This window comes from Drosophila persimilis, unplaced genomic scaffold, assembly GCF_003286085.1.
Source record: "Drosophila persimilis strain 14011-0111.01,24,50 unplaced genomic scaffold, DperRS2 tig00000520-arrow-pilon, whole genome shotgun sequence".
Classification (NCBI taxonomy): Eukaryota; Metazoa; Arthropoda; class Insecta; order Diptera; family Drosophilidae; genus Drosophila; species Drosophila persimilis.
Window position 1 is genome coordinate 4,944,112 of NW_020825317.1, and position 25,792 is coordinate 4,969,903.

At 44.4% G+C, this 25,792-nt stretch overlaps 2 protein-coding genes across 2 annotated transcripts; one reads left to right on the forward strand and one right to left on the reverse strand.

The window, feature by feature from the left end:
* Positions 1–67: 67 nt before the first annotated feature.
* On the reverse strand, positions 68–24,968 carry LOC6596767 (coiled-coil domain-containing protein CG32809). The gene is made up of 18 exons (XM_026990097.1): positions 24,887–24,968; positions 23,292–23,445; positions 23,123–23,176; positions 22,899–23,044; positions 22,219–22,833; positions 17,292–17,382; positions 16,808–16,900; positions 16,293–16,407; positions 16,118–16,219; positions 14,583–14,752; positions 14,167–14,232; positions 14,019–14,105; positions 10,296–10,358; positions 9,662–10,124; positions 9,414–9,596; positions 9,225–9,318; positions 4,285–4,446; positions 68–4,205 (listed from the first exon to the last, which is right to left on the reverse strand). The coding sequence occupies exons 2-18, from the start codon at positions 23,395–23,397 to the stop codon at positions 3,051–3,053; spliced, it is 3,765 nt and encodes a 1,254-aa protein (XP_026845898.1). The 5' UTR covers positions 23,398–23,445; positions 24,887–24,968; the 3' UTR covers positions 68–3,050.
* LOC6596768 lies at positions 17,992–22,197 on the forward strand. The gene is made up of 5 exons (XM_026990096.1): positions 17,992–19,013; positions 20,341–20,434; positions 20,573–20,693; positions 20,909–21,130; positions 21,193–22,197. Exons 1-5 carry the CDS (start codon positions 18,404–18,406, stop codon positions 21,895–21,897), a joined length of 1,752 nt encoding a protein of 583 aa, XP_026845897.1. The 5' UTR covers positions 17,992–18,403; the 3' UTR covers positions 21,898–22,197.
* Positions 24,969–25,792: the final 824 nt, after the last annotated feature.

The following is a 25,792-nucleotide window of genomic DNA, read 5'->3' on the forward strand; positions in this document are numbered from 1 at the left end:
AAATTGAGGAATGGCAACTACCCAATAGTCATGCCTTTCAAAATGAATCAATCGAGTCGAAGAAGAGTCATGTTAAGAGTCCATTTTACGAATGATATTTATTGTTGTGGTTTGCTGTGATTTTAAATATTATAATTACTATTAAGAAAAAATACGCGCTTCCATTTTTGTTTGTTGAACTCTTCCGATACAGCATCCTCTCCGTACTTCTATACTTCTGCACATCTCTTCTACTACCTCCAAATTGTTCTTTATGTATACGATACGTAATACCCGCTTTGGTGAGTAGAGGAGCGAGGGTGTCGTGTGTGTGTGTGTGTGTGTGTGTGTGTGTGTGTGGGCAGGGGTGTACATTTCCGTTTGAGTGAGTGTAGTGGAGTGGAGTGGATTGGAGTGTGCCTTATAAGGAATACAATTATGTGTACAGTGCACATATAATACCATCATTCAATTTGATTTTGCCACATTCACATTCATATCGTTTGGGATTAACTATACTTAATTATTTTTGACTTCGTGTTATTAGGGACCTTTAATCGCGTAAACCTTTTACATAGGTCATTATTTATTATCTCCGTAGTCATCATATGTATATATTTTTTAAATTTTTCGTATTCGTTGCGTGAGTTTTGCATGTTAATATATATATATATATATACTGTATATGTTATACATATTCGTCGAATGCGGTCAAAATAAATATAAATCCACTAACTTAAGTACATGTTTTCTGTCTTTCGTGTATATATGTATATGTAATGTCTTGAGCGGCGCACCTTAAGGTTTCAATGTTTTGGCATTTGAGTCTTGCAATCAAGTCTATTGCACAGTAGTTTCTAAAATTGGGGCTACTAAATAAAACACAGGGGCGTACGGCACAGCATTAGATCCTGACACAGTGCTCTCTCTCTATCTCTGTGTGTATTTTGAGCTATTGGATATACATACATACATACATATCATAGACCTATTCATTTATATAGTATGAGTATCAGATATACTTTTAAAGTGTTTTATTTATTTTCGATTGAGTTCTTATGCTAACACACGCTTGAAAACGGATTTTTAATTCGTTGACATTGTTTCCGTTTTCACAAAAGAAAGGAATTGGCGCTGCGCTCTGCTGCGTACTCCTTATTCATAGACATCGAAAATCGAACATTTTTGGGGAATGATTTGGTATATTTTACTCGTAATTGATACATACGTACATATATGAATCTGGTTTGGGTGCAACAAATTTCTCTTAATTCCGTGTGTTATAGTATGTGTATTAATTGTAAATAAGCTTTTTTAATACTGAAATTTAATACTGAAAGAACACGTACAATAAAAAATCTATGATTGTGCAAGATATAACCACTTTCATTGACCCTTTCAGCCCATGCATCAGTGTGTACGTACTTAAATGCTAGGGTGCTAGGATGAACACTTCTCAATTAACTATTTAAAAAAAAAACATATTAATTTGCTAATAACATATGCAGTCAAGGGTCCCGTAATACCCTGATCAGCCCGATCACGATTAAAAAGGATAAGGAATGAACCAAAATTATCCAATAAGTATCTGCGCGCAGGGACGTTGTCCGGTCCGTCCGTCGCCGTTTCCGATGGATATACCAACACAGATATGGACAGACTAACGTTCTACACGGTATGTTGCGGTATAATGCGGTAAATGCCTTCGGTTACATTTTTACATATGTATGTATTGCCCATTTGATAGGCGCATCGTTTAAACAAATAACATTTTTGGTAGTCCAAAATGAACCACACCCTTTCCAAATCTTGATCCAACTTAAGGCCCTTTGGAAGGAGTATGTATGTACATATGTGTGTGGTGTATGGTGTATGGTGTATGTTGTTTATGTGTTGTGTTTTTTTTAATATATTCATATATATTGGGATAAAATTAGCTAGTTGCCTTCTATAACAAAAATAAGTAAAATATTTTCATTATTTTTGTATCTTGATGAGCTATATATATATAGAACTATCAGTCTCACGTCCCATACCAAGGTAATAATAAAAATCTTTTGACATACATATTTGTAACGTACATACGTAGATCCTGTACATATGCATAATAATTAGTTATAATGTGTTCTTGTGTGCCGTGTTGTGCCTTGCGTACTTTGTGGATGAGTAGTATGTACTACGTGTAGTTGTGTGACCAGACCTGGAGTATGGGTCCTTTCCTGGCCTAAAAGATAGGATAGACAGCTAGCTGCTTTGGCTACTTTAACATATACACAGACACAGATTAAAATATGCATGCAAATCTGATTCTGACTCTGATATCTGATCGGATATACTGAAGCTTAGCGCTTGCTTGGGTTTAAGTTGGAACCTCTCCTCTCCGCTCCGCCGCTGACAGACAGAGTCTAGTGCAATATATTCGTGCTCTCATGGGGGGTTTCTCATTCACCTTCTTATAGCTTATGTGCGATTTCATCGGAACAACAACAAGGGGACATACAGCAAGTACATCGGATGTAAGCAAATACATACATACATACATACATAAAAACATTGATCTTATTCGGCTTGTTGCCTTCGTTAACGAGTATTTACGAGGATACGCGGATACGCAAACTTGTGATTACACGCGTAATGTTACAGTTTTTTGATTTTCGATTCAAATTCGTATTCGTATTCGTTCTTCATTTTCATTTTCATTTTGACAACACCTAACGTCCATACATCGATCGCATGCTGAATTAATGCACGTTACACATTTATGTTCGAAAATTAAATGCTAGATGCTAGACAAAAGTACTGGGGTAAGGGGCTACTGCTCGCCCTTACACATACGGGAAAAGTTTTTAGTGACACTCAAGTTTCGTTTTTGTGTTTGAGAGAGATGACTCGTGTTATGTACGCGGACGTGAAATTATTTGAGCAGTAGTATCTAGGGGTAGGTAGCTTTTTGTATTGACCACATCTGTAGATAGATTTGGAGCCCTATCTGGGTAACCGAGACCACCTGAAGACTGCTGTGATGATTAAATGTCAATTTTTGTTTCGTTCCACGCCAATTTCCAGTTGTGTTAAAGTATCTCCGTCTCGTACACCTGTTTGGTGGTCGTTGTGGCTGTTTGGTGTTGAGAGTTTGCAGCAGCAGCGACCGCACCAGACGACCCTACCACTCCACCACCAACAGCGCCGCCGATCACACCGCTCGTAGCATCACTGACCAACACACCATTGGTAGCCGCGGCAGACGCCGCCGCCGCAGCCGCGGCTCCACTAGCTTCGCAGGCCAAGCTCAATGCAGCGATTTTCTGCTGAATATTTGTCTCGCTGCCGAGCTTACGCAACGTGTTATTCCCGCCGCCGGCCCCAGCAGCCATGTCCTGCGACGAGGGGCAGGTAACATCGACCGAGGGAAGCTTGCTCATTTTCTGCAAACGCTGATATTGCTCTTGCAGTAATTTTTGCTTCTTAAGTAACTCCTGGTGGCGCATCTCAAGTGCCACCTGGCGTTGCACATGATCGTTACCGGACTCATTGCCACTGGAGTTGTCGCCGCTTGATGTGTCGCCACCGGCGACAACCGAGGAGTCTATTCCGATTGAATTGACATTGGCATTTGAGTGGGCATTGGAATTAGCATTGGCCGCTGCCGTTGCTGCTGCTGCTGGTGCGGAAGCTATGTTCTGTGGCACGTTTGGGCTGGTTGGACTGGCCAGTGGACTGCGTGAGCTGGTGCGTGGCGGCGGTGGTGGCGGTATGCGTTTGTGGCCCACTTTCGTTATCAGATCAGCATTTCGCTCGGGTACGGGTGGCTTGTTGTTGCTGCTGCTGCTGCCGATGCCGCCACCATTGGCCAGATTTGGATCGCTGGGTCGTGGCCCAGTAGGTGGTGGTAACTGAAGTTCGCTGTCCGACTCGCTGGGATAGGAATGCAGCCGTCGCAAGCTGCCCATGTTTGTGTGCACCATGAGCTGCTGCTGCTGTTGTTGTTGTTGTTGTTGTGATTGCAGCTGCAGCTGCGACTGCGACTGCTGATGGGTGAGCACGCCTCGCTGTACTGGCACAGAGCCGGTGGCCACAGCAATGACCATGCTGCTAGTGGTGGCCTGTTGCATATTGATGTTGGCCTCCGTGTAGAGACGGGCCTGCGATATTTGCGTGGTGACGGTGCTTTGTACTGCGGCCTCTGCGCTAGCGCTTTCATCAGATGCCGAATCTTCGGGGCGAATCTACAGGAAGAGACTTGGGACATTTGAGTTCCGTTTCAGATCGGAATCAGGGCTAGGGGATGGTGCTTAATGCTCTTACCTCGTATTGTTGCTGGTGTTGCTGCTGCTGCTGTTGCTGCTGCTGTTGTTGGGCTATGGGCTTAGAGAACGTCTTGAGCTCGTCTAGCAGAGCATCGAGTGCGTTTTCGGGTGCGAGTCCCCCGCTGATAGCGAACGACCCCATCCTGGGTGTTGGGATTGGCTATAATAACACACATACACACAGAAAATTTGGTAGTAAAATAAACGATTATGTGCGGCTCCCGCTGGTGGCGGGAAATGCGAAGGCAACGTATAGTAATTATGTACATAAGAAGTGAATAACACCACACATATAGATACATATATGGTAATTACGTACTCTTATGGCACAATTATTCTCGCAAAAGATAGTAGTCAGAAGTAGTAGTACATATACATATACACATATCTGATACAGACTAACCCATCAATGAAACATACAGGTATACATAGCTAAAGAAAAACAGTGCGGCAGAGGCCGTGGCGTCTTTAACGAGTGCAAGGTGCATAGAGAACAGTATTCATGCAGTGCCATACTAAATTCAATTATTAGAAAACATATATAATTGCAAGACAATATACACATAGATAGTAGATGTAAGGATGCGATGTATCATATCTGCAGCAAACATTAGGCAATCATCGTTATCATGATAAGCAAGCATTCGATTAAGCGTTGTACAAAGGTGGTTGTAGTTGGAAGAGTCTCTCTATATGGTCTATATATATAAGAATGTCGGGTTTATAGAAGGGCATCATCAGCGGAGCCTAAATTTGAAAACTTAGGGCAGGGGAAATGTGTGCTTTCGAATGGTCGAATGGAGGAGTGGGTGATTTATACATTTTGAGTAAAAGAGAAGCTCTAAATAACAAACAAAGACGCAAATCATATATCCAAAAAGGAATTGTACCCCGATTTTCCGAATGCAGAATGCAGAATAATACAGGTAGTATATGAGAAAGTTCTGTGTGTATGTATGTGTGTGTGTGTGTGGCCTATAGGTATATGTGGTGGTTTTGAGCAGTTAACAGTTCATAGTTATTTCTCTATAACTATTTTTCGCCTTATCTCTCTGAGTGTTGATGCTTATGAGTGAGAGAAGGCAACACGCTTAAAGATTGATTTGATTTGATTGATGATGGGTTGATAGGGCGATTGGGTTGATAGATGGTTGAAACTTCAAAGACAACAATCGATGAGTGAGAACAGTGACTGAACAGTGATGACTGTTTGCATATATTTGTTTTTTTTTTTTTTTTTTTTGACTGCAATTCAATTGGCCGCTCGATTGTCTGATTAGGAGATTAATAGTTAACAGCTAAAATGGTTACAGATTTCGGTTTTGGGTTTGGGATTTCGGGATGGTTATCAGGTTTTCAGGTGATGTTTTGACGGGGGAAGTGGGAAACTGGGAAATTGGGAAAGTGGCGGTGTGTACATACATAAGCAAGGGTACATACATATACATACATATTCTCTAATTTGTATATATATACACACACATATGCGCTCTTCTCAACTACAAAGTATCATTAAAAATTAAATTAAATAGATTCGAATGTACGAGTACGAGTACGAGTACGAGTACGAGTATGTGTGTGTGTGTGTGGTGTCACGACTCAGCGCAAGGAGTGGTCCATTTTGATTAATATAAAACATTAAACACTTAATTAACGGAAACCAAGAGGGGGGTACAAATTGTATGTATGTATATCGGCATAATCGTTTCGTATATGTCTGTATGCATGTATGGAATGTATGTATGCCGCGTGTGCCACTTCCTGCCTATTAATTATCAGACATTCACTATAGAGCAGCAGGCCCCCCTCCTAATGTGAACGTACACCCGGTGTCCCGATGTTACGAGTAAGTTCATTAGATTCGAGTACTTGTAGTTTATTGCATCTCTTCCGCACATGCAAATACAATTCAAATATGATCATTTTTGGTGCGGTTGTTGGCAGAGTTTTGATGGAACAAACATACATACTATAGTAAGGTTCTAGGCATTACAACAGAGGTGGGCAATGCTACCATTTCTCCGAGAGGTTTCTCCGCTGCTCCGTCAGACGGCTGCAAAAGCAAAACGTACGCAATGCTCGACTGAGATTCGAGGGACCGAAATCCAAAAACAAAGTACACGTAGTGTACGCGACCGGGACTCGGGATGGAGACTGAAAAAAAAATTATACGCAGTGTGTGGTAGCTGCTCGAATCGAGCCTCGTTTGGTTCTGTTGTTCTGCTCCCAAACCCAAACACCACTACCTTACAGTAAGGGATTCGAACTATTGACAATCACCAGACAATGCCGAGAATGAGAGTAGTACCATATGGACATTTGAGTGGAAGACAGGAGCGAACACCAAAATAAGATTTGCAAAGCAATTTACGTGAACGAAAGAAGGACGCAAATTTGATTGAATGGTCGATCACATCGGTATGTCTCTTTGTATTCCATGTGGTGTGTAATTAGAGGATCAAATCTCGTATGATAGGTAATATTCACATTTGGTTTTTTGCATTGTCTTTTGAGTGCGCTTGAAGAGCAGATAAATCTAAAAAAAATCGACCCCCAGGCACTCGACATAACGCACTTACAATGTAATATATGTAGTAGCTGACCCTTAAATAATGCTTCCTCCATGGTTACTCACTGCCTAGGGGACTCGTGTTGCTGTGTTGCGAACGAATTCGGGAAAGCGGAAACGGGATCGGGTTCAGGTTAAGGTTGTTGGCTCAGGAAGTGGATCTCCTTTTGGATGGACTTAAGAAGGACTTTAAGGGGATCTTAAATGGTGAGCACACACAGTCAGTCACACACATATGTTGCGATACAAATACATTGATATTGGTATAAATCGGTACACATACATATAGTATATAGTATACATTTAGTATACGTATACAGGTTGAGAAGAAGGTTGCAGTGGTTCAGATTTCAGATTGTTGGGTGCGTTTCTTCTGGTTTTCTGGTGGCTTATGGATAGCTTTGATGAGTTTTTTATATGGTTTTTGGTTTTTGGTTTTTGTTTGATTTTTAGTACGAGTATTAGTTTTAGTTAGAAGTTTATAGCAGTAGTAAGTAGTATACAAAATATAAACTAGTATGTTTAATGCAGAGCAAATTATGTTTAGCAAAAAGAAAATTGACTTAGTTTTTATGATTTTTTCGTTTCATTTTTTCATTTTGGTATTTGGTATTCGGTTTTGTTTTTGTTTTTTTTTGGTTGTAAAATTTTCTTTATATTTGGATTTTTCAGTCATTACTCAGTAATTGCCTCTTTGAAGTTTGAACTCCATCGCCAGTTAAACTATGTGGGTTGTAGAGTTGTTGTTGGGAAACGATAATCAAAAAATGTTTGAGAAAAGGCAAGAACAAGAAGAAAACGAAGGTAAACCTCATTTTATAAGACGTTAAGCTTTGGATAAATTCAACTTTTGTGTGATCTGTTTCTGTTTTTTATTATTATTTTTCATATATATATTTTTTTTGGTTTCTGTTTGGCTTTTGTCAGCTTATGGTGAGATGATAGTAGGATTGAGATTTGATCGATACTTGGATTATATTGATAGTGTTTGCTAACTATTTGTTGATGCAATTTGTAATTGTAATTGCCATTTGTAAACGGTAATTGTAATAGGTTTAGGGGTAGTGGTTGGTTGGTTGTATGTAATGAGTGTTCAAATACCTAATGTGTAAGACCCAACAAAGGCAAAAGCTCAGTACAGTACAGTAGTTAGCTTGCAGGATGATTGGTAGGAGGGAGTTAGGGCTAAGGGTTATCTATATATATATATATATCGGCGAAGCTATATCGCGTTGGTGTTTTTAGCGGTGCGTTTTGCTTTTGCTGAGTAACATTCTCTCAACTAAAAACATTTTTCTTTCTAGGAATTGTAATTGAATTCAATTTGATTTGGTTTCTGGTTTCTGGTTACACTTGAAACTCTCGTTGAATGCATTTGGTTGATTGAATAGTTGGAATGGTTGGTTGGTTGGTTGGGTGTGAAATGATAGATGAACCAAAACACTATTTATTATAAACAACAGCCAATTGCAACTTATTCATAAGGTAATCGCACAAAATATATAAACCAAAACTACAAACGAATAAAAGTTAAGTAATCAAGGTCATTTCAGTTTCGATACAACTATGTAAGTGGTTTCTCTGTGGTTATTTTTATTTTGTATTCGTATAAATTTTCTTTGCTTTGCACAGAAATCTCAAATCTCAAATGATAAATCGCCGTTGGAGGAGTTTTTGAAATGGTTGGAGGAGGTTGTTGGTTGATGTGAAAAATGAGCTCAAAACTAAACTACAGCAGGACTCTCGGTCTCTCGGTACTTGTTGTCGTTAATCAGTATTCCCATTCGAATTAGATGACAGCGACTTCCCCTCCGAGTGAGACGTTGTCGGAGGAGGAAGGAGACAGACGGAACAGAGTTGACTTCTACGGGATACGAAAAGATGAGCAGTCGCGGGCTTAGTAGCTTCGTGTTTCGTGTGGTACATCCACAGTACCGAAGATCCACGAAGATAACGAGCCTGGACTGGAGCAGTGCTCCAGTGCGCGGTGAGAGGTGGTTTCGAAAATGAAAGCATAGCAAAACTCGATACATGATATGGTAGGACGAAAGCAATCTATTGTATGCAATCTCTGCGATAGAAATAGTAGTGGAAACAATACTTTTATACATATGTCTATATAGTCATGACACGTTATGTAGCAGTATTATATGTATATAAGTATATCGATATATGGATAAGGATATGGATATGGACATGTGGGCCTTTTGGCATCGCAAATTTCGCTTGGATCTTGACTTTGGACTTTGGACTTGGAACTAGCTCTGTGTAACTGTCTCAGCACAACGGGGGTCGTCGTCGACCCGTCTCTCTCTCTCTCTCTTTCTCTCTCCCCTGCGACCTTCCGCATGTTGCACTTTTGCACTTACCTTATCGGGCGCCGAAATGTCCGCAGACCGTGGTGGCTCTTCGCTGATTGCCGGCTCATTGGGCGGCAGACGCTGCTCCTGCACGCTTGCCAAACTATAGGATGGTGGATAAAGGGGGATGGATCAGATTAGCTATGGCTCCACTAAAGGAGGGGTGCGTGAAAAGCGACTTAGCGAGCGGCTACAAACCGTTTAAGCGTCACCAATGTCCCAGTTAGCTTCTTGCAGCGCCGCAGCGCCGACTCCAAGCGGTCGGGCTCTTCTTTGAGGAACTTTTCTTCGCGCACCACCTTCTCCATTTCGCTGGACAGAATGCAGCGCAAGCCATTCGACAGAGACGGAAACTTGAGCTTGAGTTCGGCCACCGTTTTGCTGCAAAAACAACAGCAACAAATGTTGCAACAACATCTGGCATAAGGGCATGGTAGATTTGTTACCTGGCGCGGCTCAACACCAGAGCCATGTCCTCCACAGCGGTCATGTTGACCCGTGTGCGCCGATTGATCACCTCACCGCGTAAATTCTCCACCGACGCCTCGAGGTCACTGAGATCCTTTTCCAGGCGTATGACCTCCTGCTTGTACAGCTCCTCCTCGCGCGAAACTCGCGTGGCATCTTGATCGCCCTGATGGCCCCAGAAGCTGCCGCTGCTCGCCAGCAGAGTGGCACGAATGCGCATAAATGTACCCTTGATGTCCTCCCGAACGGCTACTGCCTGGGCCTGGGACAGACGACGCAGGGTGCGCACCTCCATGCGAAGGTCCTTGGCTTTCTTCTGCAGCCCACGCAGGTGGTTGTAGACCTCGGGGGCCAGCGTTATGTCCGCCCGGTAGTTGGGATGTGCTGTCTGGGCCAGCACAATCGGCTTGGGTGGTGGAGGGGGCTTCAGGCGATCGCGCTCTGTGAAGATATCGTGGGACAATAAATCAATTGACTTGGATTTACGGCAAGAGTGCAGACTAGTGACTCGGCTAGTGACTCAAATTGAGATAGTGATAGTAACTGTGGTCATTGTTGCATGCGTGGCTTGTGTGTCGGGATGTGGAGAGGCTGTGTAGGTTGATCTCTTACCTTGTGATGATGTGCGTGGTAGGGTGGACGACTTGATTGCCGGCTTGGTAGGTTTCGTATCAGCTGTCCGTATCACAGGTCCGTTTCAGTTGCGTGACAAAAGAATGGGAAACATTTGGTATTGTACGATTTTCTTGACATTGTGTCTAAGGATGCAAGGCCTAAGTTGCCAATGGCAAGCACCCTTCCCCCCTGTACATATAATATTTCCAATGTCAAATCCACCTTTGGGCATTGAAGAATATGGAAATAGTATGCGCAAACAACAATAAGGAAAGCCTTCGACTCTTGGCTGAGGCTTTTAATACCCTTGCAGATGAATAGCAATATGATTTCTGATTCTCTTCGTACCGGAGATCACAAATAACTATTAATTGAAAAGAAACACCTATCCTGGAACACCATATACTTTTATTACCAAATTTTTTTGAAATAAATTGTTTAAACCCCTTTTTTTATTTATTATAAATTCTTAAAATACAAATTGAATTCAAATATATTTCTTTTCTCTCGAAAAATTATATTTACATTTAAAACCCTTTTGTCCCTAAATGACATATGTATGTATGTCAATTACTTGCATTCAGAGTTCTCTTAATTTCGAATTAGTGTTGGCAAAAATTTAATGAGATAACAAGGATAAAACAGCCATCAGAAATTAATTTGTGTTCCCAATATTTATGAAACAAATTAAAAATTAGATATTTCTGATGTTAAGAATAAAAATAAGAAACAATTTTAGTTATAAAAATTAGAATCCTTACGATTCACCGACGTTGGCATGTATTTTTATACTTGTCAATCGGCGAGCGAAAGGAATTGGTATATAAAGCATATCATCTAAATGATAAAGTTACACTGAGGTATGTATGTATCCTGTACATAAAAACTTTTCAATGTACTTTGTACGCAACAGAATTGGGTTGTGGGGACTGGATGAGTAGATTAAATCCTAACATCCTAACCACCAACATTTAAAAAAAAAAGCCGCGAATTGGTGAGTTTTGACACTTTTTTTACTCGGCATTTACAGTGCCGATAACCAAAAAAATTAATCGGTTGTTAAGAGAATTGAATGACCTTTCATACATTTCTTTATTCGTGCCCACACAATGGCTTTTCCTTAATATATAAATAGCCAAAGTTCTCTATCATTTTTACTGTTTCTTCAACATCGCCATTTTTTGTAATGGTATTTTTAGACTTTTGTTCTTTAGTCGCATTAATTCCCAACAATAAAAGCTACTAATCACTTAAAAACAAAACACATTCGATTATAAACAAAACGAAATGCAGAATGCTCGACGGAATGACAAATGCGAGTCCGCTTTCGTCAGCCCCTATAACTAACGCATAAAGCAGCCCCATATAGCGTGCACCAAGAGAAATCCAGCCACCCTATTTCCATAAGGATGATCGGCCATATTGGGATTGTACATTGGATATACACACTGGAGGTCTTACCCCTAGTATACGTATAAACATACTAGGGTCAGCCTGAGACGAGTACATAAAATACTGACTGGTAAAAATACTCTGCTGAACCCTCCACTGGATGGCAGAAACCCTGAAAAACCCCAGACAGCTAGTAATTCATTGTGGCATGCTCTTGTCAAAATGAATTCAGTGTCTAGCTAATGCGATTGTCCAGCGTCTTCCAAGTCATTGTGCACTTTCTTCCGACATTTTGGTCATTTTGCATTTGCGCAAATTTAACATATTTTAAATTATTAAAGTAGCTATTGGAAAACGACCATTGCTTAGTGTAATAAAAAGTGAGTTGATTTACTACAAGTTTCGCATCTTTGAGATTCTTTGGACTAATTTGGTTGGAAACTAATGCCACCACAACAAAGTCTAATAAAAATACGCCTTAAACGAGGGGGAACGTTGTGAGTTGCTGCGGACACCGCAACTCTACAGTTATACCCGATACTAAGTCTGTATGGCTTTCCTCCGGCAGACGCCGCTAATATTAAACGACACGACAAAGAGTGCGTGCGAGAGAGACAGAAAATCAGTCTGAGCGTGATGTCACGCGCTGCGTAGCCACTGCAAATTGATTTGTTCCTTTTGGCTACAAAAATTATCTGATCTGATCCAGATTCAGCAATCTGATAGATATGGTCGTTATCTATGATTCTGCGTTTTTAGTTTTCTCAAATCTGCAATATTGTGGATGCCACAGATTTTCGTCCTTTGTGTGGGCGGAAGGGGGTGGGGCGAAATTTTGAGATACACGTTTTATAGTGAGATCTAAGAGAAGTGCGGATTCCAAATTTGGTTACTCTAGCGTTAATAGTCTTTGAGATTTGTGAATATCCCCAGATTTGCATCCTTTGCGGGGGCGGAAGGGGGTGTGGCGAAATTTTGAAACAAACCCGTCTCGGTCTGATATATTAGGAGTGTGGATACCAAATTTGGTTGCTCTAGCTTTTATAGTCTCTGAGATCTAGGCGCTAATGTTTTACTCTAAGCAAAGCTGCCTATGCTACCTGTGTGTTAGAGAGAGACAGGGCGAGAAAAAATGAAATTGTTTTCTTGATTCTGGCTATAATAGTAATACGATCCAATTCAGATTCTGCAGTCTAAAAGATATGGTCATTCTCTACGATTCTGCGTTTTTTGTTTTCTCGTATCTTTAAAATTGTGGATGCCACAGATTTTCGCCCTTTGTGGGGGCGGAAGTGGGCGGGGAAAAGTTTTGAAATATTTTTGTAGCAGTGACATATCACGGAAGTCTGGATCCAAAACATCGTTGCTCTAGCTCTTATAGTCTTTGAGCATTAGGCGCTGAAGGGGACGGACAGACGGACGGACGGACAGACGGACAGACGGACAGACAGACATGGCTCAATCGACTCGGCTATTGATGCTGATCAAGAATATATATACTTTATGGGGTCGGAAACGATTCCTTCTGGACGTTACACACATCCACTTTTACCACAAATCTAATATACCCCAATACTCATTTTGAGTATCGGGTATAAAAATAGAGCAGAAACGTTGTGAGCCACGGAAAGTGCCGCTGCTCTGCATTTATACCCGATACTCAGTGAGTATGTAGTATATGTATGTACATATGTGTGAACTATTTTTGTATACATCTGCCGCTTTCTCTCCATTCTCCCCTACGCCAGAGCGAGCACACTGCACTCCTTAAGGCTATAATAAGGATCCGATCCAATCCAGATTTGGCAATCTGCAAGACAAGGTCTCTCTAGTCTCCTTGATTCTGCGTTTTAGATTTCTCGTATCTTCTTATCTTGAAATACACTTGTTACAAAGTGATATCACAGGAGTCTGGATACAAAGTTTGGTTGCTCTTACTCTCATAATCTTTGAGATCTAGGCGCCCATAAGGACAGACGGACAGACAGACATGGCTATACGGAATCGGCTATTAAGGATGATCTAGAATATACATATATACTTTATGGGTTCGGAAATGCTTCCTTCTGGCGGTTACACACATCCACTTCCACCAAAAATCTAAGATACCCCTATACTCTTCGAGTTATATCAAAAATATTTAATTGAAAGCTGACCTAACGTTCCTATGGCAGTCTTAGCGAACAGATGGTTTCACAATTGAGGGACTGGGTCTTATACAAGAGAAACAGACAGGCGAACAAAAGGACATTGGCTATATCGACTATGAGTAATACCCTCTGCAAAAGTATAAATATTTACACATGCAACATTTTGAGTTTTAATTACCGGCATGTAGTGGATTATGAGACTTGGGATTATGGCCCTGTATGTCATCGCTAAAGGACACTGATTTCTCAAAGGACACGGATTTCTCTGCAAGAAAATGGAATAATGTCGGCTGTTGCAGAGGCAGAGATGCAGCGTATACACTTACGGCACGAGTTCTTGCCTAACTTGGGAGCCTTCTCCCGAATATACATGTCGTCCCCGGAGCCATTGGCTGTGTGCATAATAGAGAAAGAAAAAGAGAAAAAAAGCGAGACAGCACTTGTTGTAGCAAGAAATTAAATAAATACATATACATATATGGGAATATGGGTCTGTGGGTCTCTGTGGGCTCTGTGGGTTACGGAGTATGCAGACCATCGGCGGCTGTCAGTTGAAGTCGTGAATTTTGTGCTAGAAGCATTCAAGCAGGACGCGTTGATGTGCAGGATACGTGTGTGCAGAATCCAGCATACATATATGTAGCTGCGGCTACAAACATCTAACAGAGAGTACACATCGAGTGGTGGTGCCCTGCTCGGCGGGTTGTTGTGAGTGTGGTTCGAGTGGATTGTATATACGTACCTTGCATCTGGGACTGGGATGGCACAACGAGATAGTTGGAGTCCAGTGTGGGCACTGGCAGGGGGGCAATTTGTGGATTCTGATTGACCAAAGCCTTCTGCACCAGGCCCGTCAGATTGGCCAACTGCCTCTCCATGTGCTCCACGCGTATGCGGTGCAATTCTTCTGGCCTGCAAAAGAGACATCAACGAAAAAAATACATCTATGTACAAAAACTGGTTGGCGGCTTGCGTATCAGCAAATTATTGCGTATTGCGTGTTTTCATGTCGCGCATTCGCATTTACTGGGCCACACTTCCGTCGCTCCAATTGCGCAGTCTCGCAGTCGGAAAGCCTAGGCAAAAGACAGCGGCACCGGCACTGGCACCGGAATCAAAGTCGGAACGCGGGTCGCTGCAGCACTTAGCGCATGGGAGCGTAAACCAAAACCAGCAAAGAATGCTGCTCTTGGCTCTAGACTGATAGGACTTGGAGACACCCTGCAGATCAAGACAAATGGACAACAATAAGGGGATTGATTGTGCTCTGGTATCCATCAATCAGACTACCTGCTTGCGAAGCTGGGCTTTCATGTAGTCTATAATACCCGCGAAATACAGCCAGCGAAATGCTTGGTGCACCGTGTTCACCTAGTGCACGCAATGACGTACCATGTTGGGGCTCTTGTCGTACTGCTTTCTCAGTTGCAGTGGCAGTTCGCAGTCGAATGCAAGTGGGGACCAGTACAAGAACAGCCCGGTTTTTAAACAGCAACATTAACAGAACCATGGCCTATTGCAGTGGTATGTACACACGATATTTGATTGACCAACTACTCATGGCCCTGCACTCCACTTATAACCGAAAATTGAAACACATTTCGTACCCAGTGACCAGTACACCTGATCGTTTCGCACAGTGTCTGGCAAATTTTCAAGTGGATGAGCTTTTGATGCTGGAAAAGTCCATGGAGAGAATGGAGGTTGTTGATGACAGCCCCAGTCCCCGCGAAGATGTAGCTGACCTGGACTCGGCCCCCACCACAGACTGCCCTGAGGCAAAGGCATCTGCCACCGTTATGCCCCAGCGAATGGCCTTGATGGCAGCCGATCGGTGGGTCGTCTCATTCCTTGCGTAATTTTCCATAATCTCCCGTGTGAGTTGCTCGTTTGCAGGGGAGACCATGACAGTACTGGCTCTCATGCAGCCTGGCACACTGCGCCGTCCTGGATGGAACCGAAGCCGTCCAAGCTGCAGACCCTGTTCCAGGTCAGCATCACGGCTCTGGCCTTTCTCTCGTTCGGTGGCTACCTGCTCTGCCTGATCGTTCAGGCAATCAAGAGCAAAGGCACAACCTACTTCCATCCGGTGGCCACCGCCACGAGCACCTCGAACAATGGGAATGTCAAGCGCATAAAGATCTACAGGCGGAGCAAACGGAGCACTAATCAGAGCCCCCAGGGAGTGGGAGATATTCCCATCAAGAGCATCCTTTTGCAGCAGGACTATGCCACCTATATGAATGCGGTGCGCGGTCAACGCTGGGCGATGCTCACCTAGAGGGATCATAGATCTGATTGCCGCGATGCGCCATCCGGTTGGGACCCGGTACCTTGATGCCGTACAACGCATACTGATCCTCGGTGAGGGCAACATCGCTATGGGTACAGAATAAACACAACAAAAATAAGAATGATTTCTGCCACAAATCCATCCGACGCACGTGCTTACCTCTGTTCCTCGTCTATGATGGGTGCCACAACAGCGCCCCGTGTCCCATATTGGCTATAGTAGGGCTCCTCGTAATTGCCACGGCTGCTGCGCTCTGGAGAACTGGTGTAGCCGTCTGCAAAATGGTTTTTCGCATAGCTCAGATTGTAATTGTTTAGTGGTCTTTGGGGGCTGCTCATTCATGCATATTTATAGGCATATTTTCTGTTAGAATTTAGGAATAACCCATAGGGGAAAGAACAAATAAAACTCAAAATTCAAGAGATTGATGGGTGTGGAAACTGATAAAATTAATGCTCTCTGATTCGTCTTTGATCGTGTGTCAAACATTGTGTTCAAATTCCGAAACCCATAACGCAAGCACAAAAGCCAATGGAATATGCAATATGGAATATGGAATATGGAAAAGGGGTGAGGTCTTGTGTGAATGTGTGTGTGTACATAGAAAGCGTTATACGATTCTTAGCTAAGTTTTTGGATTAGAAAAAGGCATATAGTAGTATTAGCTGGTGTACCTGGAATGCTGTATAACTGATCCTGGGTATAGGGAAACAGGGGTTCCATGCTACCCCTTGGATTGACTGATCTTAGTGGTTTCACAGGCGCTCCTTTACAGGGTATGTTTTTGGGGTGTTATGTATGTGTATGTTTGGATGTGTATTTGTGTATGTGTTTGTGTTTGTGTATTGGGTTAATGAATTGAACATGATTCATATTTAGATAGAAAGTTTCACTAGATACGAATAGGAGTACTTAAGCGAACAAAAATATAGAAATATACTTAAGAAATTACTAAATCAAAGGAGCATGGAGTAGGAGCAAAGACAGATCACATAGCCCCGGAGGATTCCGATCAAAATTAAATTATCAAAAATTATTATGAAATTATTATTACCCAAAAAAACCGAATGTAAGAAACGCAATATGCAAAAAGAGATAGTCGAGGAAAATAATATAATTTCCATGGAGGGTATCTACATATGTATCTACAATACGCACCCATCGAGACTTTGTTGCGTTCTGATGAGTACATGCCACGGGGCAAGGTCTGCGATGAGCCCACATAGTAGGGCGCCGGCTGTTTGCCAATCTGAAAAAACATGGGTTTGAATGTTATTAAATTGCCACAAGGCTCAGGGCATGAGTAAGGGAATTTCTATATGCTCAACGCTGCCAATTGGCCTTCGTTCAAGTAGCGAAATGTTCAACAATAGTTTCTCTTCTCTTAAACTGTCCACACGAGCACGTACACAACCGGAATCGGAATCAGAGACTTGCAATAGACTTGCCATAGGCCACTGGCCGCCAACTTGTTACTTGTTAAGATTAATGCCCATTAATTGGCATTTGACCCCACCCACCAGTCAATCATCAAAACCGTTTGCCAAACATTCATCGAACATGAAAGCTTTTCCCTGTTTCCAATGAACTCATTTCGAGGATCCCTCAATTAGGCGCACAAATTATTTTCGAGGCTGTGCACGTGTTTGCAATGATTGGTTTTATTTTATTTTTGTTTATTCATCATCTGGTATTCCAGAGTCCAGACATGGCCATAGAAAAAAATACGAGTCTGTGCCGCATAAGGGGTTCAGGTTCTATCGGGATTGCAAATTAGTTCAATTATGGAATGTCTGTGCCTCGAATCATCCAGTGGCAGTGGGACGACATGCTGCTCCCGTCATCTCTGTGGTGCAGCAGCAAGTGCAAGTGGTCGGTCGGTCGGACGGTCGGACGGTTGGCCCATTCGCTGTGCCACCAGTTATGGCAGCAGCAACAACAAGCAGCAGCAGTAGACAGTAGACAGCATACAGCAGATAGGCAGACCTCAACCAGTTTCAGTTTCAATTTCAATACAACAATTTTACAATTTGTTACAACTGAGCGGCGGGAGCCCGAGAGCAGTGTGCTGAGAGCTCTACTCTACAGTCCAACACTCAACACTGTGCAAACGGTGTGCCGCTCTTTGGTCTGCCTGGGATTTCGGCGCAACTTAACTTGGCTTTGGCGCATGCGTGGATGATTAGTGAAGTGCGATCCATCGCGGCAAGCAGACGTTGCAGATCGAACTGAGTTTTCGTTAGAGATATCCCGAGATACAGATCCCGAAAATGTACACAGAAGTGAGGCATATCCTCAGGCAAGCGGCACCGGAACTGTTGTTTCCGCTGCTCGCGCTTCTCGCGCTAAATGTGTGCCCTTCTTCGTTCGCCTGGAAGCCAATTGCAGTCTCCTCGGGCCCTGCCAGCAACGGTGGCAGCAGCAGCACAGCCTCCTACAGCCTCAAGCAATCCCACCCGGGATCCGCCAGCAGCAGTCACGAACTGGCCACAAGCTTTGCCCAGTTCGGCGCTGGCAAGGACTCGGAGGAAGGCGGTGTCGGAGGAGGCGAGGATGAACTTCTTCTGGCCCGCTCCGCCATTGTGAATGGTGTGGATCATCCATCGTCGGTGGCTCATCCCATAACGTTCGGCGATCATGTGGAGGATCAGTACGAGTCCTATAGCATCGAGGATGAGGCCCACAAGGAGCCACAGCTGACCTTCACGCGCACACCGCTCTACGGCTCCGATCGATGCAGTGTGAAAAAGTTTGCATTCAATCAGGACGGAGAGGTGGAATATCGGAATCCGCTGCTGCCCGAACTGGATCAGTTTACGCTCTGCTTCTGGATGCGTTTTACCAATCACAGTGGGGATCATGTCCTTCTGACCTACGAGGGTGAGTCAGCCCCAGCCCATTTGCGGATTGGATTTATGAATGTAGGGTAGGGTAGGGTAGGGTAGGGTAGGGTAGGGTTGGGTAGGGTCAAAGCCTCTCACCATGACTTGCTTCATCGAGCCCAGGCCCCCACACAATAAGAGCCCCAACGAGTGACCAATCTCGAACTATTATATAAGCTCGGGAGGGGGCAATAGACGTAAGTCTATTGATGCCCCACCACAAAGCCAGCAGCCGGCAGCCACCGACCAGTGACCAGCGACCAGCAGAGAGACCTTCGCTGTGCGCAACGAAATTTGTGGGCCACGCTCCGGCGGCGACGCTTGCACCTGGCTGTGACTGTGAAAGTGAAAGGAAGCCGACTTCCTGATGCAAGTCTTCGACCCACCACCGCCGCCAGTCCCCAGTGTCGACTGAAGACGACAGGTTGACGATCCACAAAACAGTCAGTCTGATGGTCAATGATGATGCTGTTTTGGGGTCGTGTCCGGTTGTTTGGGTGTTGTCGAAGAAGGGCGGGGCAGGACGGGGCGGGGCGGGGCGGGGAATGGCATCCATTGTGTTTTTCTTTTAAGTAGCTGCTACCTTTCAGATAAGATTAAGATTTGATTTTCTTCGTCTTCATATCTGACAATTTTTCAGCGCGGCAGCTGCCCCATCGCTGATGTTGTTTTTGTTGTTGTTGTCGTTGCGGTCGCCGCTTACATAAGGCGATAATTTACCTGTTTCCAGTTGGATGTCGTCGGCCGCTGGCCCGTTGTACCGCTGTCCACTGTTTTAGTGCCTGACTTTAGCATTTGACATAATTTCAAAGATTCAATTCAAGTAGCAGCCGAAGCCGGCGCTTCCGGATTGCGGCCCAGATGCTGACCGAGAGACAGACAGACAGACAGACAGAGAGAGGGAGAGAGAGAGAGAGAGAGCTGCTAACAAGCGGGGAAGACAGCCAGTGACCAGCTAGGAAATTGTTTAGTCACAACAACGAATGATTCATAATTACTATAAAATGCATATCACATGCTAAACAGACGACTAACAGGATTTTGGCAGCGGGCCTTCCACAGGCTTCGAGCCGCTGATTGTGCAACGTGTATCCGAGGCTTCCTGCTTGGACTGGGGCTTAAGCAACACTGAATAAATGGCATTGATCCTTTGGTGCATGCGTTCTGCCTTAGTCTCCCTGGGCCTTGTGATTGTGTTGGTCTATCGTCGTTGGATTGCTATTGCAGCATCGATTTGATTCGATTTGATTTCACAATCATCATCGCCATCAATGGCATTTCCAATCCAATCCACTGATCCACTTTTTCCATCCATATATCCACAGCTGGCAAGGAATCGCGAGAGATACAAATCTGGGTCGCGAATGCGCAAAATTCCAGTTTCCTTTCGATGGCCATAAAAGGTCAGCAAATGTACAGGTGAGTCGTGGAATACATTGCACTACATCCATCGATCAATCCACCTGACTAATCGTGGTAATGATTTCATGCTTGGTTTCTATTTCTATTTCTGTTTCTGTGTCCGTTTCTTTTTCTGCTTCTGCTGTGGCGATGAAGACTCAACTATCCGCTGCGAATGCGCCAGTGGCACCACATGTGCACCTCATGGAATGGAAAGACGGGCGAGTGGCAGGCCTGGCTCAAGGCAGAACGCATTGGGCGTGGCTTCCACAACTCGGTGAGTAAACACAACACTCTGCTGCTACTGCTGCTACTGCTGGCCACGGCCCCGTCTCCAATTACTGCCAATTGCAAAATTATCGAGTCAGTCTCTGAGGCTGCGCAATGCCCCGACGCTTTTACTTTCGTCGCGCTGCCGTTGTCGATGACGAGATGACGAGGAGGTGCTGTAATCCAATTTATAGCCGGCCCACTTCTCTTCTCTTTTTGCAGCTTGTGGGCCATAAAATTCCAGCAAATGGAAAGCTACGCTCCGGCGGCACCTCGATCACCGGCGAGGTAAGCCACGGCCTGCACTTTGAGATGACAATGGTCCAGGTCTATCGCGTGGCCCTGAGTGCCGGCAAGGCCCACCGCGATCACAAGCATCACCACGTGCATCATTTTGATCATGAAGGACAGGAGGTATCCAGTACAGTGCGGCCCCCACCCATAGTGAGTTTCGGTTTCGATAGTATAGATGGGGTTCTAGCTTCAACTTTCGGCCTTCTTTGTAGATAAATCGACCACAGCCTATGCACACGCTCCTGGCCAGTGGCCAGATCCCTACGCGGTTGCGCATTAACCTGGCCAATCCATCCAATCCTTCCAGCGATGGAGCTGCAGCGCCTGCTGCTGGATCCGATGCAGCACAGCAGCAGCAGCAGCAGATCACATTTAACACAAACTTTGTGAACGGACAGATCAACGCGGGCTCTCGTCTGGTGGCACAGCAGCTTCTGGGGCTTCCGGCAAAGAATGGCATTCCTCAGCAGTCCTCAGGTAGCCGTTTCCAAATGCTAAGCAACTCCGCGAATGTTCAGTTCATCGACGAGACTGAGACCCACATACAGTTCAAGCGAGCAGCAGCAGGAGCAGCAGATGAGAAGAAACTGAAGAAGCGCGGACTAGTGCTGTTGGATGACGGATCCGTGGTAGACGATGGCACAGACACCGATGCCAGCGAGGTCTATAACGGCCTCGCCGACTACGGCGGCCAGCAATTCAAGCAGGATCTGACCCTCAAGATGAGTCTCGAGGAGGAGATCAGCACGCACGATCGGGAGCCCGCCGAGGAGGAGGTCAAGGCCGTCATGGCCATTTGCAGCAGTTGCCATGCAGAGCCCTTTCAGGGTGCCATCGTCTTTGCGTGGAAGGAGGTTCAGGAGCACATGAATAACGCACTCAAAGGCCTTAGCGTGGGCACCTGCGGTAACTTCTAGTTCTGGTCGCCACCTGCCACCTGTGGCAAGCAGTCTTTAGATTAGTCCATGTACCATAGACCCCCTTCTTTTTGTTTTGTTTTTTTGTATATACGAGTGTCTGTCATTTCGGTGTGTGTGATTCCGATTCCGCTTGTCCGCGTGCATGTCCATGTGGGAGTCAACGCTTTAGAGTGGAGGAAGTGGAGGCTCCCCAACGATCCTTGACTCGCTCATGGACATGACCCACTCTATCCGCATCCTCACAAAAACCTCTAGCAACTACGCGGTGATATTGAATAAAAAAAAAGATTATTTAAACGAGGCCGCCCTCCTGCTCACCTTGGATTTGTGGATGTGCTGGTGCTTGTAGTCCGAATCGAATTCCGGTTCGCTGAAGTAGCTCTGGTCCTGATCCCAGTTGGCCGGTGCCTGAGACTGGGGCAGGGGCTGGGGTATCCCGGGACCGCCGGGCAAGATCTGTGGTGGTGCTGCCACCTCTGTGGACTCGAAGAGGCGCAGCACAGAGCGGTCGCGGATTTCGCGAAGATGGGAGCGCACATCCTCCAGCTCGTAGAACATGTCCTTGCTGGCGTCGTGTATGTAGATCTTTACGTTGGGTCCCTCCAAATACGACATGGTCAATTGGCGCGGAAAAGACCGCACAAACAGCGCACGGACCGTGTCAATGGAGGTGATCTCGTTTGGTAGCAGTGCTCGCTTTGTCTCCGAGCGGTATTGCAGAAAAACCAGTCCCAATGGCCGCTCGAGTGTCTTTGAAGGAGTGCGCACCACAGGCAGAGAAGAGCGCTGCTTCCCGCCACGACGAAATCCGGTACTTGCAGTCTCCACCTCGGACATAATCCCCGGATCGTCGTCAAACAACGGGCCCTGATTGACTGGAGCATATCCACGCATTGGCTGATTCTTTTTGTTCTTTTGAGCGCGTGTGCTCATCTGGGAATATCCATCCAAATCATTGCAAATATTGTGGCATACTTATGTTTTTTTCCAAAGCTTACCTCCAGGTCCATGGCGCGCTGCTGTTGAGGGGCCATTTGATGTGCGTGCGGATGCTGTGAGCCACCGTAAACCATTATGTCTCCGCCAAGTGTGTGGCGCCTGGGGTCGTCGCGTCGCATGGCGCGTCGTCGTTCGTCACCGCCTCCTTTCAAATGCAATAAAACAGACAGACAGATCAGTAGCGGAACCAGATAACAGGATGTTTAAGAAATCTGGCACTTACCCTGTTCATTTGGCGGCATTCGTCCGGATTTGTTTTCATTTTGCCAGTCTTCTTCTGAAATGGAAATAAACACAGATGAGTTTTGCACTGCGTTTTTCAGCACTGCACATATAGCGAGCACGCGTTAGGACGTTCTTCATCCTTTTTACTAACGGCTCCGTCTACTTACCGCCTTCTCGTCCCTTGCGTTTCTTTTTTGATGATGAACTGTTGCTGCCGCAGGCATTTTGATTTGCGGACGCGCTTTTATCTTTACTCTTCCAGCGTATCAACATTTTGTGATAGTGTCCTGTCCTTTTCGATGTGTGTTCTTTGATGGGGAGCTGCAAATTGAGTTGAAAACAACAAGCGATAAGGTTAAGGTTGGATTTCTTTGGTCGGATAACCTTCTGCATTACTAATTTAGCTCAACCCCCATAGCTTGAGATCGCCTCGTTTGTGAGCAGTGTACATATGTGCTAATTTCAGGAGTTCTGCTGATCTGCAGCTGAGTTTCGGGGGCCATCATCTTAAAGGTCTGAATGGTAAATCGTTTTTGAATAGTTATTGCACTAAAATATGTACAATTATGTAAGCTACGAAGTTTGAGCTGAAAAATGTACAATGACTGCACTATCAAGTTGTCCTGGCGAAACGCAACGAGGGGCGCTGCCGCATGACGCGTAAAGCGCTAGTGTATATTACAGTCCCAAATATTGTATTAACTATGCTAATATACGCATTATTATGCACTTGTTTTGTTGTCGCAAGAACGCAACGCACAAGAATTTAGTTATTTTCGGGCTGTTAATTTTTAAGTTTTTAGAGAGTTCTTCAAGCGGAAACAGTTTTGGCATTACCATTAAAAGCATTAAGATGCATTTGAAATATGTTTGTTTGATCTTAAAGCTCACTTTTAAAGGAGGTCCTAAAAATTGAGCTCCATTCAGAACGAACTCCTGTCGATCAACCATGCATGTAACTATGTAAGTGTGGTATATGTATGTTTATATGGGTGTTGCATATACTTAGGTGTACATATGTATATACATCGTGAACATATACAATATGCATTGGTGGTACACTTTTCAATGCATATCTATACATAAATATGTATGTACATACATACCTATGTACATACGTACAATATGCACTTAAATATGTGCCTATGTATATAAAATTGCGTTGGTGTCGGTTTACTGAAAGAATTTTTGATTAGATTTAGGTGCGGCGTTCTATCCGCACTCACACTTGCAGCCCAGCTCCCTTCCGCCCCCAAAGACGGCGCTCTTTGGCGAATGTACATACATACGTATATGTATTTATGTACATACATATGTACGGGAAAGTGTAGCCGCCTGAACTTAATACACATTCATCCACGTATACCTGCAAACAACTATGTAGTTCTCGGCTTTATTTTACATAGTTTTCAGCGGCACAAAATATTCTATACACCTGGAACAGGCCGCCCGCCCCATAGGGGGTCCCGGGCTCGAGCCCCGGGCCCTCCTCTGTGTATGTGTGTACCCCAAGTACCGAGGTATGTACAGAGATGTATATGTTGCACGAAGAATGCAAGTGGCAAGTGGGAATCCGTTATAAGTTTAGTGGCACACACTACACACACACACACACAACGCGAGTGGGCCGGTGGTTTTTTTGTGGCTGGGATGCCTTACCGTTTCGGTGTGCCACACGCACTGGGCATTTATTAAACGCTCCCAAAAATTAATACAGGGGAGGCCATGGACCATCCGGGGGTACCCAGGTCGGGAAGCTTACCGTGTGAGCCGTCGTATGCGACCGCTTTTAAAAACCGTTCGATGCGATTTAACGTAGCACTAAGCAGCACAGCCACCGCCACAGTAGAACAGCAGAAGAGTAAAAATATTTCTGGTATATCTACATCAGAAAAGCGTTTCCGCCCTAAATCGTACGCGGGCTACTTTGACAGGCGCATGCGTGGGGCGAGTGCTCTGTGCAGTGTTGTGCTGCTAGGGAGGATAGATAGGAGACAGAGGCTTTCCAGTCGCTTCGAGTTGTTGACTTCATTTGCACACTGGCCAAAGGACTGCATTATGATGCACCAGAAGGACGTTTTTACGAACAATTTACTTGAATTTACCTACTGTGGGGGGAGGCAGTTATGCTCATGCTCCTTTATCTTATCTTTATCGCTATCGCATATGCATCGACTGTTTTCTATCGGATATCGCTTGCTATCGATTTCTTCTCAAAATAATAATTCGTTGTAACTAAACAAAACTCTTTTTGTGTCGGTGGAAATATGCACTGATTGTTGCATACAATAATAATACTACGATATAGGTCAAGCCATGATTAGAAAGGAATCATAAGATCGAGCCGCCTCCAGTGACATTCTAACATTTGCATCTGGATTCCTTTTAGGTCATTTATTCATTCACATCATGACTCCGCAAGGCCGAAGAGAGCGCAAGAGATGGAGTCTTAGTAATCGGATAACTTTTGATGGGAAAGTACTCTTTTGGTGCCATCAGCACGTGTGGATAGCACACGAGCGAGCAAATTTAGTTTTACTTTCGTAGTTCGCTTACGCCCAATGACTAATCTTTGATATTGATGATCTTAAGCCTGCTCTAAGAGAGATAGAGTGACACGGATAACACTACAGGTAGGGCCAAGGACAAGGATTTTCAAAAAATACGG

What these genes read in the sequence shown, in the direction of transcription:
- LOC6596768 (XM_026990096.1), top strand. Translation starts at nt 18,404, where the DNA reads ATGTACACAGAAGTGAGGCATATCCTCAGGCAAGCGGCACCGGAACTG. An exon ending in GGCGTGGCTTCCACAACTCG is followed by an intron (nt 20,694 to 20,908) that starts GTGAGTAAACAC and finishes CTCTTTTTGCAG; the next exon opens with CTTGTGGGCCATAAAATTCC. An exon ending in CAGTGCGGCCCCCACCCATA is followed by an intron (nt 21,131 to 21,192) that starts GTGAGTTTCGGT and finishes CCTTCTTTGTAG; the next exon opens with ATAAATCGACCACAGCCTAT.
- LOC6596767 (XM_026990097.1), bottom strand. Translation starts at nt 23,397, where the DNA reads ATGTTGATACGCTGGAAGAGTAAAGATAAAAGCGCGTCCGCAAATCAA. An exon ending in AGCGCGCCATGGACCTGGAG is followed by an intron (nt 22,834 to 22,898) that starts GTAAGCTTTGGA and finishes GGATATTCCCAG; the next exon opens with ATGAGCACACGCGCTCAAAA. An exon ending in ACGCAACAAAGTCTCGATGG is followed by an intron (nt 16,901 to 17,291) that starts GTGCGTATTGTA and finishes TACCCTGTAAAG; the next exon opens with GAGCGCCTGTGAAACCACTA.